Source organism: Trichomycterus rosablanca, chromosome 4 (assembly GCF_030014385.1).
Source record: "Trichomycterus rosablanca isolate fTriRos1 chromosome 4, fTriRos1.hap1, whole genome shotgun sequence".
NCBI classification, from domain to species: Eukaryota; Metazoa; Chordata; class Actinopteri; order Siluriformes; family Trichomycteridae; genus Trichomycterus; species Trichomycterus rosablanca.
In genome coordinates, this window is record NC_085991.1 from 53,394,828 (window position 1) to 53,415,954 (window position 21,127).

The 21,127-nt window shown below is 39.7% G+C and overlaps 1 protein-coding gene and 1 pseudogene across 1 annotated transcript; both read left to right on the plus strand.

Moving 5' to 3' along the window:
• Positions 1 to 733: 733 nt before the first annotated feature.
• LOC134311774 (zinc finger protein RFP-like) lies at positions 734 to 6,809 on the plus strand (annotated as a pseudogene).
• A 2,716-nt stretch (positions 6,810 to 9,525) lies between these two features.
• Positions 9,526 to 20,694, plus strand: LOC134312535 (E3 ubiquitin-protein ligase TRIM47-like). Its single transcript, XM_062994548.1, has 7 exons — positions 9,526 to 10,107; positions 12,561 to 12,656; positions 12,764 to 12,997; positions 13,093 to 13,240; positions 19,321 to 19,382; positions 19,723 to 19,795; positions 20,407 to 20,694. Exons 1-7 carry the CDS (start codon positions 9,526 to 9,528, stop codon positions 20,541 to 20,543), a joined length of 1,332 nt encoding a protein of 443 aa, XP_062850618.1. The 3' UTR covers positions 20,544 to 20,694.
• The last annotated feature ends 433 nt before the right edge of the window (positions 20,695 to 21,127 follow it).

Here is a 21,127-nt window from a genome sequence, read left to right on the forward strand (position 1 = left end):
ATCTCAGATAAGCAATAAAGTAATGTGCAAACTCTCAGAACGGTAACTTTCTTCTGACCCTCCTTTAACCGCACCACAACAATAACAAAAGGTAACAGTGCCCCCCACAGGTTCAGCTCCCCATTACAGGTAAGTATTTTTATGTTTCCTTTACACAATACTACAACTATAATTAAAAATAAAACATTCCTGTGCCTCTCCAAACTGAAATGTCACTAACCTCGCGAGAACTGCCACCCAGGCTGCTGCAAGTGGCAGTTCTCGCGAGGTTAGTGCGGACAGCGGGAACAAACCTGGAACAGGGAGAGATGGATGGATGCAAGGAGAGAGAGGGCATTCCTGCCAAAAAAAGTAAAGACTGCATGTAAATATCTAAATGGGACATCGAATTTACCTTTCTAAAGAGGAGCAGGATGGGGCAGAGTTATGCATTCTGTAAGGTTTGTAACTGTGTTTTCATTTAGGCTGTATTATAAGAATTACATATGTAGGAATGTCCACAGCATTTCGATGTCAACAAAGGTAGGCCTATCAGATTCTGATCATCTAATTGTAGTTAGTAAGTGTTTCACAGGTGGTTATTTTAGATTTATTGTAAACCTGTCTTTAAATGTAAGGGATACTGAACCTCGGTTGGGCTGGTGGGACGGCTCGAAGTGCGCGGCAGAAACTTTCCCTTATTTTTAAATCCAAAACTTGACAGGTATGTGTTTCTGTATCTTCTCTATCAGGCATGGCTTCCTCCAGCAGTTTCCTGTCTGAAGATCAGCTCCAGTGCTCCATCTGTCTGGATGTGTTCACTGATCCAGTCTCTACTTCATGTGGACACAACTTCTGCATGATCTGTCTCAAAGAGTGCTGGGACACCAGTGCCCAGTATGTAAGGTGGATTTCCCCAAAAGACCTGAACTACATGTTAATACCTTCATCTCTGGACTGGCTGCTCAATTCAGGAAGCCAGTTCAGGTCAAGCCAAGCAGCACTGCAGGAGAACCTACCAAATCTCTTGTGTACTGTGAGTTTTGCAGTGAGAAGAAACACGAAGCTCTGAAATCCTGTCTGATCTGTATGGCCTCTTACTGCAAGACTCACCTGGAACCTCATGAGAAAGTTTCTTCATTCAAAAAACACAAACTAATAGATCCTGTGGAGAACCTGGAGGATTACATCTGTCAGAAACATGAGAGACCTCTGGAGATGTTCTGTAGAGACAACCAGACGTGTGTGTCAGGTCTGCACTTTAGATGACCACAAAAACCACAACACAGTTCCTATAGAGGATGAGAGTGCAGAGAAGAAGGTGAGAGACCTAATAGATTGAGCTCCAGAATTATTTTCACCTCTGGTAAAGAGGATTTAAAAAGCTTCTGAAAATGTCTGGATTGATTAATTCGGTCTTAAACTAAAATACTTATTAACAGTGTTTATATTTCATTTGTATTTTTCCCTCCACCTGAGTGTACTAGGTGGGTGCATATGCGGATTAGCTTTGTGTACGGAGAGCCACACCCTGACCTACACACTCTTTCCCCGTCTCTGAGCAGGTGCCATCAATTAGCTGGCAGAGGTCGTAATTACATCAGCCATGAGAGAGTCCTTTATCCGGCCAGTAATTGTTCATGTGGCAAAGCTGAGTTTATAACCAATGAGTGTGAAATGTCAGCTCTGGTGTGCTAGCGTGTTTTACCGCTGCACCACCTGAGCACCTAATATTTCTTAATTTAGATTTTTCTAGAATAATTTCTGGTCGGCGCTAGATTTGCTGGCTCCGGAGCAACTCGGCGTTCACTCAGCGATCAAAACTTGGCTCTCAATCACTGTGTAAAACAGCGAGGGGAAACACAGGGGAGAGGCTGTAAACAGGTGGTACAGGGACGTAATATAGTTTCTATTAGAATACATCAGCACACACACGAGTTTTACAGTATTTCTGACCTGATCGTTCTCTACAAAACAAAATATTTATTAACCTCCAACTTACTATAGAATGATCCCTGTTGGTCGTGTTGCCAAATCCACTCAGATTCCTTTTTTTTCTCTTTAATTTTACGCTGCTCATCAGCGCACAAACTTTGATCTCTCGCTACTTGTTGGAGTGTATTTTTGGACGTGGTATCATTAAACCCCTCGTCACTTCTCATTTGTGTTTTCGTGACAAAACGTAGTTTGGGAGACCAGACAGACTCATCTAAGATTCCTCCTGGTGATAGATGGTGTAGTGTGAAACCCCCTGTACAGTTCACACTACACAATTTCCCTTCGAGGATTAATAAAGTACTCAATCAATCAATCAAACAATCTATCAATACAGCAAACCGGCAAATCAGAAAGTCGTGTAGTGTACTTGGTGCATAAGCTGTGCAACAGCCAGGTGTATGTTTACATTACATATACAATGTTGTAGCGTGTCAGACATATAACATAATAATAAAAAAAATTGTGTAACTGTTTTTTGTTTTGGATTAATTATTTATGTAAAAACAGATATTTTTAATAATGAGTGTTCTTTGTACAATTATCCCATTCGTTCTCTGTACATCTGTACATATTTAAACAAAACCTGTTAATGTAACTCAAATATGCCTAAATGTGTTGAATCGAAATCGAATCGAAATCGACCTTGTGGATCTTGGGACCTTGTGAATCGGAATCGAATCGATCCAGGAAATTAGTGGCGATACCAGCCCTAACAACTTGTATATTTTACAGAGCAACAAAAGCAGAAGTTGAGCAGATGATCCAGGACCGACTGAAGAAAATCAAAGAAATCAAACATTCTTCAGAACTTAATAAAGTAAATAAAGTCTTTCTCTACACGACTAGTCCTCGTTTCTAATGACACATGAGAAGAACTGCTATTTCTAATAACACCACATAAATTACTTGATGTTTCTCCTGGTAGAAAAGCACAGAGAAGGAGAAAGCTGACAGCATGAAGATCTTCAGAGCTCTGATACGCAGCATTGAGAGAAACCAGGCTGAGATGCTGAAGGTGATGGAGGAGAAGCAGAGAGCAGCAGAGCGTCAGGCTGATGAGTTCATTAAAGATCTGGAGCAGGAAATCACTGAGCTAAAGAGCAGAAACACTGAGCTGGAGCAGATCTCCAACACTGAGGATCATCTCCACCTCCTACAGGTCAGAGTCCCTCTGTTTCATAATAGTAATGCAGCACATGACAGGACAGCACTGGTCATGCTGAGGGATTTCTCCTCTCTCCTGCTGTACTGTAGATTTACCCATCCCTGTGCAGACCTCCACCCACCAACAACTGGACTGATATCAATATTCAGCCTCGTCTGGATGTGGAGACTCTGAGGAGAGCTCTGTCTCAGCTTCAGGAATGTGTTGATGAAGAAATGAAGAAGATTGTCAGTATGGGTAAGTGATTACTATCTAAGTTATTGTGAGTTTGAGCAGAGAAATTACTTATGACTTACATTTATCCAGTAATAGTTTAACCATAAGTTGAAGCTGCTGTTACTTGCTGTTATTTTTAATTCTGTATTGAAGCTCCTATGATTGTTGGTCACCACACTGTGTATTGGTTAATGTTCATGTTCAGCTTCATATTGTGCTTTATAATAATCACTTGAAAATAATCCAGTTTCTAACAGAAATGATTTCTAGCAGTAAATAATTGTTCTTTATTTTATTCCAACCTGAACTGAAGAGAATTCAACAATATGCCGGTTTGTGAGCTCTCAGTCATCACATGATGAAATCTAGATTTCTTCATTAATACTGTCATGCGGGGGCTAAGACAAGACAAAAGGGGGTGGACACACACGCAGAGATGTAACCAAACTAATATTTATTAAAAAGACAAAACACAGTGAAAAAGACTAAACAAGGCAAACTAGGCTAAACAGGCGAACTAGGCTAACAAAGTAAACTAGAGGTCAAATACAAATACAAAATGGTCACCAACCATCAGACAGAGTCACTTTCAAAGTCAGAGAAACAAAGCAAATCAAAATAATCACAAAATAGAGTCCAGCGTCTGTTCTCCAGCTCACCGCTTATATAGAGGGCAGCTAGAGCTAATTAGTTCAAAGGAACTAATCAAAAATGGGGTGTGGCAGGAGACTGTGTGTGCTCATGGAGAGGGGGGGGATGGCACACAGGAGCTCATCGTGACAGAAACCACCCCTAAAGGCACTACTGGAATAAGAAGAAAAAAAAGAAAAAGAGGTTCTGGGCCCTGCAGGGCAAATTTAAAGTCATTCATAAAGTTCAGAGGCAGGCATGACAAAAGCGCTGGTACGCATCAGCTGAATCAGCTGCTTGGACCCTGGTGAGGCGTCTTGAATCAGCTGCTTGGACCCTGGTGAGGCGTCTTGAATCAGCTGCTTGGACCCTGGTGAGGCGTCTTGAATCAGCTGCTTGGACCCTGGTGAGGCGTCTTGAATCAGCTGCTTGGACCCTGGTGGGGCGTCTTGAATCAGCTGCTTGGACCCTGGTGAGGCGTCTTGAATCAGCTGCTTGGACCCTGGTGGGACGTCTTGAATCAGCTGCTTGGACCCTGGTGAGGCGTCTTGAATCAGCTGCTTGGACCCTGGAGAGTTAACTGGTGAAAACTTGGAATTGCTTGACTGACTGGATGGCTGGAGACCCCGAAACTACCAACACAGCATCTACGGTCTTTTGAACTGCTAAATTACTCTTAGGACAGTCAGAGACCGACAAACTAGAAACTAACCGAACTGGCAGAGGACGGACATACACTCGACCACACGGAACAGGAGCCGGCGGAAAAACAGAAGGACCCCTGGAGCCTTTGGGGTCATTACAAGGAACAAAACTAAACTCACCGTCCTGAATGGCTCCTAACAGACATGGAACGGTCACGAGCATTTGAGTGGGCACTGGCACACGGACCACATCTGCAGTGGGTACTGGGGAAAGTTGAGTATCCCCAGCAGGCACTGGATGCCGGGCATGAGCTGCAGTGGGGACTTTGCTGCGTGGAGCGTCTCCAATGGGTACGGGAGGTTTTGCAAACTTCTCTATACCAATATCATAGGGTTTTTTCCTGTAAATGTGACTCTCATGAGGACCTCAAACACCTTAACCGAGTTCAGCTCAGCTCCCTTCTTAGACCAGAGCTGCCTAGCCCATTCTGGAGTATTGCCCCTCAGCCGAGACATCTTAAACAACACCTTCTGTGTTTCAGTGGGCTGATGGTCAAGAATGTCCTGCAGGTAGAGCTGGCTCTGAAGGAAGCCCTCGACCCAAGGGTCGCTTCCATCATAAGGAGCTGGCGTACTGAGCGGAAAAGTCTGAGGACACCTCATGGAGTCAAAGTCAGGGAACCCTGGAACAAAAAAACATCTGGCTGCATCCTAAGAGGGACTCTTATGTCACGCGGGGGCTAAGACAAGACAAAAGGGGGCGGACACACACGCAGAGATGTAACCAAACTAATATTTAATAAAAACAAAAAAAAGACAAAAAACACAGTGAAAAGGACTAAACAAGGCGATCTAGGCTAACACGGCGATCTAGGCTAACAAGACAAGGCGATCTAGGCTAAACAGGCGATCTAGGCTAACAAGGCAATCTAGGCTAAACAGGCGATCTAGGCTAAACAGGCGATCTAGGCTAACAAGGCGATCTAGGCTAACAAGGCTAACAAAGCAAAATAGGCCAACAAGGCGAACTAGGCTAACAAAGCGAAAAAGGCCAACAATGCAAACTAGGCTAACAATTTAAACTAGGCTAACAAGGCGATCTAGGCTAACAAAGCAAACTAGGCTAAGAAAGCAAACTAGGCTAACAAGGCGATCTAGGCTAACAATGTGAACTAGGCTAACAAGGCGATCTAGGCTAACAAAGCGAACTAGACTAACAAGGCGATCTAGGCTAACAAAGCAAACTAGGCTAACAAGGCGATCTAGGCCAATAAGAATTAGGCTAACCCGGTGAACTACACTAACAAGGTGATCTAGGCTAACAAAGTGATCTAAGCTAACAAGGTGATCTAGCGGGTACAAGACAAATACAAACTGATAACCAACCATCAGACAGAGTCACTTCCAAAGTCAGAGAAACAAAGCAAATCAAAATAATCACAAAATAGAGTCCAGCGTCTGTTCTACAGCTCACCTCTTATATAGAGGGCAGCTGGAGCTAATTAGTCCAAAGGAACTGATCAGAATGTGCTCATAGAGAGGGGGGCGTGGCACACAGGAGCTCATTATGACAAATACACACTGTGTAACGATAAAATGGGTGTAAATTGTGTCTCTTTCTCTCAGTGGACGTGATTCTGGATCCTGATACAGCAAAACCTGAACTCATCCTGTCTGATGATGGAAAACAAGTTACATGTGGAGACACAGAACAGAATCTTCCTGATGATCCAGAGAGATTTGATCCCTGTGCTTATGTGCTGGGAAAGCAGGGATTCTCCTCAGGGAGATTTTACTATGAGGTTCAGGTTAAAGGGAAGACTAAGTGGGATTTAGGAGTGACCAGAGAGTCCAGTAACAGGAAGGGGGAGATTACAGCAAGTCCTGATGATGGATATTGGTCTGTGTGGCTCAGAAATAAAACTGAATATGGGGCTCTGGATTCTTCCTCTGTCCTCCTCTCATTGAAACAGGCTCCTCAGAAGGTGGGGGTGTTTGTGGCTTATGAGGAGGGTTTGGTCTCCTTCTATGATGTTAAGAATGAGTCTCATATCTACTCTTACACTGGTCAGTCTTTCACTGAGAAGCTCTATCCATACTTCTGCCCCTGTCTCAATGATGAAGGTAAAAATTCAGCACCACTGATCATCTGCCCTGTTAGTGAAGTTCAATCATAATGAGTGAATGCAATGCTACAGTGGGGCCAAAAAGTATTTAGTCAGCCACTGATTGTGCAGGTTCCCCTACTTAGAAAGATGAGAGACGTCTGTAATTTTCATCATAGGTACACTTCAACTAACCCCTCTGACATGACAGGACGTGTGTTGTGGGGGTGGTGTGATGGTCCACGGCTCTCCTTGGCCAGAGATATTGTAAGGTGTTACATGGAGTCTTATGTTTTATATTATTTTATGTATCTGTGATGTTTTTGCTCTGAAAAGTCTAAATAGATTATTTTATTTTTATTAAAAATTTACATATTGTAAAACATTTCTTAATTACTGGTTCATTTTAAATCTTCTGTACTACATCAACATGGACCTTATTAATCTGATCATTCTCAGATTGTAGGTGTTGCCCAAATATACATAAACGTATTCACTCCAATAATGTTCACCACATCTGTACAACATTTGTGTAAACTTTACATGCTGTATCAGTACTGCTATACTAATGTGTACATTTCTTCTGGCTTTTCCTTTGGAAACACAAACACATTTTATAAACAAATAATCCTGGATGTGCTAAACTAAGCTAGACTAAAACCTGCTATTTATAGAATTATAGAATTTCTACATAATTTTCTGCATCATATCTGGAGTTTCTCTCTCACTGAAAACACTAACACATCTAAGTGGTTATTCAGTCCTCAGTGTGTGTGTCTGGACACAAATCGACAGAAATCAGAAGCTGGAGTAAAGTTAAATGCTCTTTACTGTCGTCTTCATTTCTCAAGAAACAATTTAGTAAAACTGAAATGATACAGAAAGGAAGCAGCAGTTAGAATATTAAATGCTATTCAGAGAACATCCACAAACATAATATTGTACATAATAGCTACAAAATTATACCATACAAATGCCTTATTCAAATGATATGCAGGTAACTCTACATAGCTTATAAACAGTGCAAATAACTGTCAGTCATTGTTAGTTTGACATTGGCAGCATTTCCATGTAAGCGTAAATCTAAATGTAAATATTTAAATGTAACATATTAAAAGCATTACACTAACACTTGTGTAATAGTATAGTTAAATGTAAACATAAATATAACTCATAAGTGATACTTTTCCAAGGCACAAACAACAGAAGGGAATGATGGGATAGCTGGAGCTGTAAGCTGATCACATGACATGTAACATCTAATACTTTTCCTGATCACACTACGAACTGTAACCTGGTCACGTCATGTGAATAAACTAACCAATCAAAATAATAACAAATCAAAAATAATAACTGAAATTAAACAAGAAAATAACGAATTACTGTAAAACACCAGTAGAGGGAAGAAAAGTTCCATAAATAAAGGAAAGTTCTTACAGAACATGACACTGGTCTTTATCTTAGAGTCACTTCCATCACTACACATGTACAATAACAGAGAGCAGTGAGGGGGCAATTACTTTATCACAGCACTGTATGTCTTTGGGTGAATTTCTGCCACCTGCTGGTAAAAATGTGTAGATGTGGTACAAACAGTGGGCGTGTCCTCATGACGTCACTCATGTGAAACGACACTTATATAATACCTTTATTGTCATTGCACATTGTACTTGTACACTTGCACAACGAAATTGTCTCCTGAATTTTCTCTTAAAGTCTCCAGTCTGAAGCTTCTACAGCCTTCAAGCAGCTACAATCACTGCAGGTAAATAATAAAGGGGGTAAAAAGGTAAAAAGTGCAGTAGGGAAGGTAAAGTGGAGCAGTGCTATAACCAAGTTTTGGGGAAGTTCCACACTTTGTTTTCTTTATGTTGATAGAATGAGGAAACAGCGTATAGAAACGATCTGCGGTTGTGTCTCATATGTAACTCGATTTAACATCAAGTGCACTAGAATTACAGGGAATTGTTTTATATAGTGCACATTGTAAGGGAAGTGGACACAATTTAGGACAGTGGAGTATTTTGACTGGAAATGTACATACAAATGAAAAACAGCAAGACTTTACTGTAAATAAAACATCTTATAACAAATGTGACGCAGTAAAGTTGATGATAAAATGTTGATTTCTTGATGTTCATAATCAGTGGTTTATAAACACTTGTAATACAGAAACTCTCTCTGTCTAGAACAGTCTGATTAAATTCTCTTTCAATGGCGCTACCAGGTGAGACATAAATAATAGTTTTAATCAGGTTTTATTTCACCAGATATATTTTATTCTTTATTTTATTCTTATTATTCTCTGAGCTTTACAATAAATGCAGCAGTTAAAACTACCGTCTACAAACTAAATGACGTCTAGTAGAGTTACACCTCATATTTACGTGAACATTCATACCTGTTATGTATAAAACCAGAAAAACCAGAAGAATGATTGTACAGAACACACCCACACAGCCTGATGTACAATCTGTCATTACAGCAAGCGGGTTCTTCTGTGTGGAGTTTGCAGGTTCTTTTCTGGTGATCCAGTTTCCTCACACAGTACAAAGACCTGCATTCAAACTAATTACCATTAGGTAGGTGTGTGTGTGTGTGTGTGTGTGTGTGTGTGTGTGTGTGATTGCTTGCTCTGTGATAGACTAGTGACCTGTCTGGGGTATTTACTGCCTTTTGCCCAGTTAATTGTACCTACTGTGACCCAGAATAGGATGGGTGGTTAAATAGACAATAAATAAATGAATATATGAATCATTATGGTGTCTCTGTATCTCCTCTATCAGTCATGGCTTCCTCCAGCAGTGTCCTGTCTGAAGATCAGCTCCAGTGCTGCATCTGTCTGGATGTGTTCACTGATCCAGTCTCTACTCCATGTGGACACAACTTCTGCAAGATCTGTATCAAAACGTGCTGGGACACCAGTTCACACTGTCAGTGTCCAGTGTGTAAGATGAATTTCCCTAAAAGACCTGAACTACATGTTAACACCTTCATCTCTGGTCTGGCTGCTCAGTTTAGGAAGTCAGTTCAGGTCAAATCAAGCAGCACCGCAGGAGAACCTACCAAATATCTGGTGTTCTGTGAGGTCTGCAGTGATAAGAAATGTAAAGCTCTGAAGTCCTGTCTGATCTGTATGGCCTCTTACTGCAAAACTCACCTGGAACCACATGAGAAAGTTTCTTCATTAAAGAAACACAAACTAATAGATCCTGTGGAGAACCTGGAGGATTACATCTGTCAGAAACATGAGAAACCTCTGGAGATGTTCTGTAGAGATGACCAGACGTGTGTGTGTCAGTTCTGCACTGAAGGAGACCACAAGAACCACAACACAGTTCCTATAGAGGAGGAGAGTGCAGAGAAGAAGGTGAGAGATCTTAAACATTGATTTATTTAAATCTCTGATAAAGCTTCTGAAAATATTTGTGATTAATTAATTTAGCCTCAAACTAAAAACATTAAACTAAAATTCTAATTAACAGTGTTTATATTTCATTTGTATTACATTTTTTTTCCTCCACTTAAGTGTTAAAGTCCTTTTAGATGGTTGTTCTATAACACAGGTCTGCAAAAAAAAAATTTTCAAGAGCTGTTTTGGTTATTCCATGTATTCTTTATGTTTTTGGGTGCGCTGAATCCGAAAATGACCTCCGTTTTGTCATAGGACATCACATTTTCTGACAATTTAGGTAACTATGTTAAATAAGGCAATACCTAAAAATAAATGAAAGTAGACTCATAAAATTAATTTTTTATTACAAATTTTTCATGTAAATCATTTTTTTTAACTGGAATGAGCTCACTAACACACACTAAAATCGATTCTTCTTCCCTGTGAGGCTCCTCTTGGTACATTTACGCTTGTGAGTAACATCTGCAATGTCTCTCCAACAGCGTCCAACAGTAGTCTGCCATCATTGTAATGTTCCATCTTCCCTGGTATCTTCTTTCCATCTCTTTAATGTCCTGGTGGAATCGTTCACCTTGCTCTTCACTCACAGCTCCCAAATTTTCAGGAAAGTTGTCAAGGTGGAGGAAATGCACTTTCAAACTCATCAGGCAACCTAAAGCTTGAAATGCTTTCAGCATTCATCCGACGATCTTTTTGTAGTCAGGATCTTTGTTATTGCCTAAAAATTTCTTTATGACTTCTGTAAATGCAATCCACCCTTCTTTTTGAGGATCCGTCATGGTATTGATAAACTCTTGATCAGCTATAAGCCTTCTAATGTCTGGTCCGACGAACACACCTTACTTCAATTTTGCCTCCGAGAGGCCTGGAAACTTGATGACCAAGTATTTGAAGCATTCTCCATCTCTTGGAAGGGATTTTACGAATTGCTTCATCAATCCCAATTTTATGTGGAGAGGTGGTAGAAGAACTTTATCGGGAGGTACCAAAGTTTCTCAGAGGACATTTTTTTCACCAACTGTGAGCACCCTCGGCTGGCAACTCTTCTTGGTCCAGTGATTTTGTCGGTCTCGACTGTCCCATAGACACAGAAAACAAGGGTATTTGGTATACCCAGCTTGTTGCCCGAGCAGCATGCACAAGACTTTCAAATTCCCGCACACTTGCCAACCGTGGACTTCATATTTAAGTTTACGAAGAACCAATTCCAAGTTCTCGTAGGTTTCCTTGAGGTGTACGGAATGATATTTTTTTGGCATTGTATATCTTGAATGCACTGATGTGAATTAACGAATAGTAATTTTGACTTTAAATTTGGTTAAAAACCCTAAGATCAAAAAATACCAAAAATTGAGAAAAATTTACTAAATTTGAAGAGAATTTTGCATTTTGTGGCAAATCCTGATGTCCAGGATTTTTTTCAATATTTTTTTCGTTTTTAGCACACCAAAATACATGGAAATTAGATGAAAATAATCAAACAGCTTTTTAGTCGCACACCTATGGATATATGGAATAACACAGAGGTAAACTTTCCAAATATACTAATGAGATAAATGTTTGTATTTATTAATGTTTGATTTCATAAATTAGACAACGGCTTTAAAATTACACACTTACATATTTGTATACAGTTAGATATATTAAGAAGCAAATGCACAGAACAACCTTAACATTAAAACCACCTCCTTGTTTCTACACTCACTGTCCATTTTATCAGCTCCACTTACCATATAGAAGCACTTTGTAGTTCTACAATTACTGACTGTAGTCCATCTGTTTCTCTTCATGCTTTGTTACCCCCTTTCATGCTGTTCTTCAATGGTCAGGACCCCCACAGGACCACCACAGAGCAGGTATTATTTAGGTGGTGGATGATTCTCAGCACTGCAGTGACACTGACATGGTGGTGGTGTGTTAGTGTGTGTTGTGCTGGTATGAGTGGATCAGACACAGCAGTGCTGCTGTAGTTTTTCCAATACTGTGTCCACTCACTGTCCACTCTATTAGACACTCCTACCTAGTTGGTTCACCTTGTAGATGTAAAGTCAGAGACAGTCACTCATCTATTGCTGCTGTTTGAGTCGGTCATCTTCTAGACCTTCATCAGTGGTCACAGGACGCTGCTCACGGGGCGCTGTTGGCTGGATATTTTTGGTTGGTGGACGATTCTCAGTCCAGCAGTGGCAGTGAGGTGTTTAAAAACTCCAGCAGCACTGCTGTGTCTGATCTACTCATACCAGCACAACACACACTAACACACCACCACCATGTCAGTGTCACTGCAGTGCTGAGAATGATCCACCACCCAAATAATACCTCCTCTATGGTGGTCCTGTATAATTATATTAGTACCACTTCTGCAGAATTCAAATAAATTCTGTAAACACAGCTTGTATATTTTACAGACTCAGCTGAGAGCAACACAAGCAGATGTTGAGCAGATGATCCAGGACCGACTGAAGAAGATAAAAAAAATCAAACGTTCTGTAGAACTTAATAAAGTAAGTAAAGTCTTTCTCTACTCGACTAGTCCTCATTTCCAAACATACATGAGAAGAACTGCTATTTCTAATAACACCACATAAATACTTGATGTTTCTCCTGGTAGAAAAATACAGAGAAGTTTAAAGCTGACAGCATGGAGATCTTCAGAGCTCTGATACACAGCATTGAGAGAAACCAGGCTGAGATGCTGAAGGTGATGGAAGAGAAGCAGAGAGCAGCAGAGCGTCAGGCTGAAGAGTTCATTAAAGATCTGGAGCAGGAAATCACTGAGCTAAAGAGGAGAAACACTGACCTGGAGCAGATCTCCAACACTGAGGATCATCTCCACCTCCTACAGGTCAGAGTCCCTCTGTTTTATAATAGCAATGCAGTACATGACAGGACAGCACTGGTCATGCTGAGGGATTTCTCCTCTCTCCTGCTGTACTGTAGATTTACCCGTCCCTGTGCAGACCTCCACCTACCAACAACTGGACTGATGTCAGTATTCAGCCTCGTCTTGATGTGGGAACTCTGAGGAGGGCTCTGTCTCAGCTTCAGGAATGTGTTGATGAAGTAATGAAGATAAATGTCAGAAGGGGTAAAACTTTTATTTTGTTTCTTTTGAGCCATTCAGAGGTGCTTGTGTATTTTGGATCATCGTCCTGTTGCATAAAGCATTTACCACTTTGTAATGCTGCCGTTCCTTTTCACCACTTAAAAGAGGTTTTGGCACCGAGGAGACCAAGTGATTTAGTGTTTCATCTTTTATTTTGACTCGTTCTTCCTGCAAACACGTCTTAAGATGTGCAGCATTGAAGTTCGGGTTCTGGAACTAGGCGGTGTAAAGTGTTGTAACGCTCACTGAAGTCCTGACTAAACAGTGAAAGTGACTCTACCCTGTCATGTGCCTTTATTCCCACACCTCCACCACCTCACGCCGCAAAAGACCCATGCATCCCCACCGGACAGCGGCTAGGTGAGCCAACCCTCTACAGTAGCAAGTCGCTAATGCTAGCGGCAGGCACGTGCACAGATAGACCCCTAGTGGTGCTCAAGCACCTGCCCTGTTGCCCTGGATGAGAAAAGTGCCCTTTTTGCTGGAGCTCAATTTTTTTCTACATTCATCAATATTTAAAAAATAAATTTCCCAAGTACCCTCTCTGTCATCAATTCCCCCCAAAAGTGTTTTACCATTTTACAAATTAGACAAGTTCACTATTTTTGTTTCATTTTAAATCTTACTTATTTTGATGTGAAAGCCTGAAGAAGAAAAAGCATGAGCACAAACATTTAGCAGTAGAATGTCAAGTAGCTCTCACAGTAAAGTGTTGAAAATAGATACAAACATACAATATTTTATAATTACAGCATCCTGGCCGAAACGCTGTGTAGGAAAAGTCACCTTTAGTCAAGAAGTTATTTTCATGCAAGCATTTATACTTACATTTTTAGCATTTAGCAGACACTTTTATCCAAAACGACTTACATAATGAGCGGAACACGATAAGCAATTGAGGGTTTAGGGCCTTGCTCAGGGACCCAACAGAGGCAACTTGGTGGTGGCGGAGCTTAAACCGACAACCTTCTGTTTACTAGTCCAGGACCTTAACCACTGAGCTATCACTGGCCTATACTTCAACAGTTGAGGTTTAACTAATATATGTAGAAGGCTAAACATAATGCTATATGATATAGAACAACATACAAAAAATGTTAGGAAAATGTTAATTAGCTGTCTATTTGGTTTTATTGGCATAATAATAGGCCCATTGTTAACATTAACTACCCAAAGTGGGTTTCAGATTTGAAATCAAAGGTAGATCTTAAGTTGAGCTATTTTTGATGATTATTTAATATATTGTTTGGTTATTAAAAAGCGTGAACAATATGGCCTTGTTTTTGCCTGTTTTTCATTTATTTATCCAATTTGATAATTTGAGTTATTTGATTACATGTGTATTGATTGTGTTAAAAATATATAAGTTAAATATCCTACTGTGTTTTTTTTTTATTATTTTATTTTATTAATAATTTTGGCGATGGGTGCCCTTTTTTTTGTCTTGAGCACCTGCCCCCAAAAATGTCTGTGCACGTGCCTGGCTAGCGGTAAAGTGCCACGATAGTGAAAGAGAAAAAAAAAAAAAAGGCAATGTTTTCATTAAGTAAAATATAAAAATAACTAAAAGACAATAAAATATCAGAATACATGTAACCACACTACACGGTGAGTTCACAGCAAAGGATTTTGGGAACCTGTGTAATCTGCTTAACGTTACCAGACTATATATATATATATATACAGTGGGGTCCAAAAGTATTTAGTCAGCCACTGATTGTGCAGGTTCTCCTACTTAGAAAGATGAGAGAGGTCTGTAATTTTCATCATAGGTACACTTCAACTATGAGAGACAAAATGAGAAGAAAAAAAATCCAGGAAATCACACTGTAGGATTTTTAAAGAATTTATTTGTAAATTATGGGGAAAAATAAGTATTTGGTCAATAACAAACAAGCAAGATTTCTGGCTCTCACAGACCTGTAACTTTTTCTTTAAGAAGCTCTTCTGTCCTCCACTCGTTACCTGTATTAATGGCACCTGTTTGACCTCGTTATCTGTATAAAAGACACCTGTCCACAGCCTCAAACAGTCAGACTCCAAACTCAACCATGGCCAAGACCAAAGAGCTGTCGAAGGACACCAGGAAGAAAATTGTAGACCTGCACCAGGCTGGGAAGAGTGAATCTACAATAGGCAAGCAGGTTGGTGTGAATAAATCAACTGTGGGAGCAATTGTAAGAAAATGGAAGACATACAAGACCATTGATAATCTCCCTTGGGGTCAAGATCTCACCAGTGGTGTCAAAATGATCACAAGAACGGTGAGCAAAAATCCCAGAACTACACAGAGGGACCTGATGAATGACCTGCAGAGAGCTGGGACCAAAGTTACAAAGGGACCATCAGTAACACACTACGCCGAGAGGGACTCAAATCCTGCAGTGCCTGGCGTATCCCCCTGCTTAAGCCAGTACATGTCCAGGCCCGTCTGAAGTTTGCCAGAGAGCATATTGATGATCCAGAAGGGGATTGGGAGAATATCATGTGGTCAGATGAAAATAAAATGGAACCTTTTGGTAAAAACTCAACTCGTCGTGTTTGGAGGAAGAAGAGGAACCCAAGAACACCATACCTACTGTGAAGCATGGGGGTGGAAACATCATGCTTTGGGGCTGTTTTTCTGCAAAGGGGACAGGACGACTGATCCGTGTTAAGGGAAGAATGAACGGGGCCATGTATCGTGAGATTTTAAGCCAAAACCTCCTTCCATCAGTGAGAGCATTGAAGATGGAACGTGGCTGGGTCTTCCAGCATGTCAATGATCCCAAACACACTGCTCGGGCAACGAAGGAGTGGCTCCGTAAAAAGCATTTCAAGGTCCTGGAGTGGCCTAGCCAGTCTCCAGACCTCAACCCCATAGAAAATTTGTGGAGTCCGTGTTGCCCAGCGACAGCCCCAAAACATCACTGCTCTAGAAGAGATCTGCATGGAGGAATGGGCCAAAATACCAGCTACAGTGTGTGCAAACCTGGTGAACACTTACAGGAAACGTTTGACGTCTGACATTGCCAACAAAGGTTATGTTACAAAGTATTGAGTTGAACTTTTGTTATTGACCAAATACTTATTTTCCACCATAATTTACAAATAAATTCTTTAAAAATCCTACAATGTGATTTCCTGAATTTTTTTTTCTCATTTTGTCTCTCATAGTTGAAGTGTAGCTATGATGAAAATTACAGACCTCTCTCATCTTTCTAAGTAGGGGAACCTGCACAATCAGTGGCTGACTAAATACTTTTTGGCCCCACTGTATATGTATATACAGTTGTGCTCAAAAGTTTACATACCCTGGCAGAATTTGTGATTTTTTGGCCATTTCTCTGAGAATATGAATGATAATACAAAAAAAAATGTCTTTTATTCATGGTTAGTGGTTGGCTGAAGACATTTATTATCAAACAATTGTGTTTGACTTTTTTAAATCAAAATGACAACAGAAACTACCCAAATGACCCTGATCAAAAGTTTACATACCCTGGAAGTTTTGGCATGATAACATACACACAAATTGACACAGACATGTTTAAATGGCTACTAAAGGTAACCATCCTCACCTGTTATCTGTTTGCTTGTAATTCGTGTGTGTGCATAAAAAGTCAGTAAGTTTATGGGCTCCTGACAGACCCCTGCATGTTTCATCCAGTGCTGCCACTGATGTTGTTGGATTACAAGCTTGGGGAAAGCAAAATAATTATCAAAGGATCCGCAGGAGAAGATAGTTGAACTTTATAAAACAGGAAAAGGATATAAAAAGATATTCAAGGAATTGAGAATGCCAATCAGCAGTGTTTAAACTCTAATTAAGAAGTGGGAAATGAGGGATTCTGTTGAAACCAAGCCAAGATCAGGTAGACCAACAAAAATTTCAGCCAAAACTGCCAGGAAAATTGTTCAGGATGCAAAGAAAAACCCACAAATAACATCAGCTGACATACAGGACTCTCTGAAAAAAAGTGGTGTAGGTGCACAATAAGGAGGCACATGAAGAAAAATGGGCTGCATGTTCGAGTCGCCAGAAGAAAGTTGTTACTACACCAATGCCACAAAGCAGCCTGCTTACAATATGCCAAACAGCACAGAGACAACCCTTAACATTTCTGGAACAGTTATTGAACTTTTTGGCCATAACCATAAATGCTACATTTGGAGAGGAGTCAGCAAAGTCTATGATGAAAAGTGCACCATCCCTACTGTGAAACACAGAGGTGGATCGCTGATGTTTTGGGGATGTGTGAGCTACACAGGCACAGGGAACTTGGTCAAAATTGATGGCAAGATGAATGCAGTATTTTATCAGAAAATATTGGAGGAAAACTTGCACTCATCAGCCCTGAAGTTGCGCATGGGACACACTTGGATGCTCCTACATGACAATGATTCAAAACACAAGGCCAAGTCGACCTGTCATTGGCTATGGCAGAAAAAAGTGAAGGTTCTGGAGTGGCCTTCTAAGTCTCCTGACCTCAATATCATTGAGCAACTTTGGGGAGATCTCAAACGTGCAGTTCATGCAAGACAGCCCAAGAATTTACAGGAACTGGAGGCATTTTGCCAAGAAGTATGTGCAGCTTTACCATCTGAGAAAATGAAGGGCCTCATCCACAACTACCACAAAGACTTCAAGCTGTCATTGATGTTAAAGGAGGCAAATACAGGGTATTAAGAACTAGGGTATGTAAACTTTTGATCAGGGTCATTTGTGTAGTTTCTGTTGTCATTATGATTTAAAAAAGGCAAACACAATTGTTTGATAATAAATGTCTTCACCCAACCACTAACCATGAATAAAAGACATTTTTTTTGTATTATCATTCATATTCTCAGAGAAATGGCCAAAAAATCACAAATTCTGCCAGGGTATGTAAACTTTTGAGCACAACTGTATATATATATACAGTTGTACCTCTAGATACGAGCTGCTCCACATACGAGCTTTTCGAGATCCGAGCCAAGGTCCAAGATACGAGCCGGGCTGGAGCTTCGGGGACGCTACCGCTAGTTTGCGCGTCGGCGCAAGGGAGCCGTTTCAAAGGAATTTCCCTACTACTACTACTGCTAGTGTTACCTTTTTCTGATTTATGTCTCTCGACCGTGGTTGTGACGACTCAGGGGAGCTGTTATACCTGTTAGCTCCTGGGCCAGAACGGTGTTTTGCTTTATACCCAACTTTTAGTTCATTTTCACCGCAAAGACGAGTCAAAAACAGGGTTACTTCGAAGCACTCTGTGTTTATTATAACAGTTTGGGTATAACACCGAAAATGAAACTGAGTGGCCGCGTTAAATAAAAGAAAATAAACATAAACGGTGTTAAGCAGCGAGAGGAGAAAGTTTAACGTGCTGCCGGCAAACAGCGACTACAACAACATGCAATACAATACCCATAATGCAATGTGTTTTCAAAACATTAACCCCTTACTTTCCCAGCACTAGTACAGTACTCGCTACATTTTTCTTACTGTTTTTCTTATACATTTTTCTTTAATTTATTTATTTTATGTTTTATATGTTTATACATGTGTTTTTCTTAATTAAAAACGTGTATTTTTTCATCATTTATGATATTTTGGGGACTTGTCAGAGGGCTGGAACGGATTAATTCTATTTCCTTTATTTTAAATGGGGAAAATTAGTTTGAGATACGAGCTGCTTTACTTACGAGCTCGGCTCTGGAATGAATTAAACTCGTATCTAGAGGTATATATATATATATATATATATATATATGGGGGGGGGGGGGGGGGGGGTTTACCAGCTCACGTTTCCACGGTCGTTTAGTCCACCTGAGCTCACAGAACTCGGTGTGATTTAGAATAGAATTAATTCTTTGTTTAACAGTTTAATGCTGCATCAAGTAATTCAACCTGAACACTGTGTTAAGTGATGATGGTTAATAATTATTCCTGTTTACAGTTTTATTATTCTGAATTTTTCTCTCTCATAAAAATAATTCACTGCACCATTATAACTGCTCAGTACATTTTTATTTTAATTAATGAATAAATCAGGTTTAATGTTTAATTTATGCTATAAAATCAGTGTTTGTTAAATATTTAGATAATGATGAAGACCAGCAGCAGGAGAACATCTACGACATGGTTCCTGTTTGTCATACTCAGGTGTGTGTGTTGTGTGTGTGTGTGTGATTTTCTTTAAATATATACAGGATTAAAGTTTTGTAAAAACACAACTGCACTTTAATTAACATGTAAGTTTTAATTTTAAAGCCCTCTTTTTTACTTCTTAAAATATTATTATAATTAAATATTATTATATTATTATATAAATAATAATAAACATTAAATGTAAAAGCATTTTATAAACACATAAGCATGCTGCACATAATGATCAATAACTCCTTACTGTGTATTAGAAGTGTTTACAGTGTTTGTGTGTGTACGGTGTGTATTGATGGTGTGTGTGTGTGTGTGTGTGTATGTGTGTGTATGTATGGAACAGGGTTACCATGACAGTTCTGATGATGCTAAACTGCAGGGTGTTTGTGCTTGGGCTCTGTTTGATTATCAGGCTAGTGAGTAAAATACATTTTTTACTTTATTGTTTTAATCATTATTATAACATCTAAAAATGTACATATTTAATATTGTATTAATATTAAAAAAGCTTTTACGCTGGTAATATTTATATAGGGGGCATGCCGTAGCCTAGTGGTTAAGGTACTGGACTAGTAACCAGAATGTCGCTGGTTCAAGCCCCACCACTGCCAGGTTGCTGCTGTTGGGCCATTGAGAAAGGCCCTTAACCCTCAGTTGCTCAAACTGTATACTGTAACTGTAATGTAAGTCGCTAATATAAAGGCGTCTGCTAAATGCTGAAAATGTAAATGTATATAAATGATTTCTCTTGTTTAAGTTTCAGTAACGTTTATAGTAATTCACTAATATTTTATTTATTTTTTTCTGCCTCATCATTTAATGTCATTTTAAATTACTGAGTTTTTTAGGCTAAAATTCTAATAAAACCAAATAATTAAACAGTGAATTGTAATTAAATTAGACAGACGTGATTCCAGAAAAACATCCAGTTAAATAAATACAAGATAAACCATGAATACCAAAATACATAAATAATAAAACTATAAATACTCAATATTAATGATCAACATTTCTTTTATTTTCTCAGCTGATAACACAGAGATCACCTTTGACCCTAATGACATCATCACTGATATCGACATGTTTGATGAAGGATGGTGGCGCGGGTTCGGTCCGGATGGTCATTATGGGATGTTTCCTAATAATTTTGTTGAGCTCATTTAAATTTGCATTAATGAATGTTTTCATTCTCTTCATGATAAATCACAGAATTGCGTGATCTCAAAACAAGATAAACGTCTGGACTCTTTACACAGATCCTTATCAAAAATCACTTCATTACTGCGTCCTGTAAACTACAGAGTGTTTAACGTCATCATCAGTCGTTCATTTATTCAATATTTATTCTAGTTTTGTGCTGTTAGTTATTTCAATCATTTCAATCATCAACGATTGGCTAAAAAAATCTAACTGAATTTGTTCACGCCCACCTTCAAAACAAAACCTTTTTATGTTTTAAGGATGTTATGAGATCAACACACACATACACATTACACACACACACACACACACACACACACACACATCACATACACACACACATTATGCACACACACATTACACACACACATTATGCACACACACATTACACAGACACACATTATGCACACACACATTACACACAATATATACACACACACATTACACACACAATATACACACACATTACACACACACACACATTATACACACACCTGTTTTAAAGTGGCAAGTGTACAGCCTCTTCTGAAGAAACCAGGCCTTGTCCC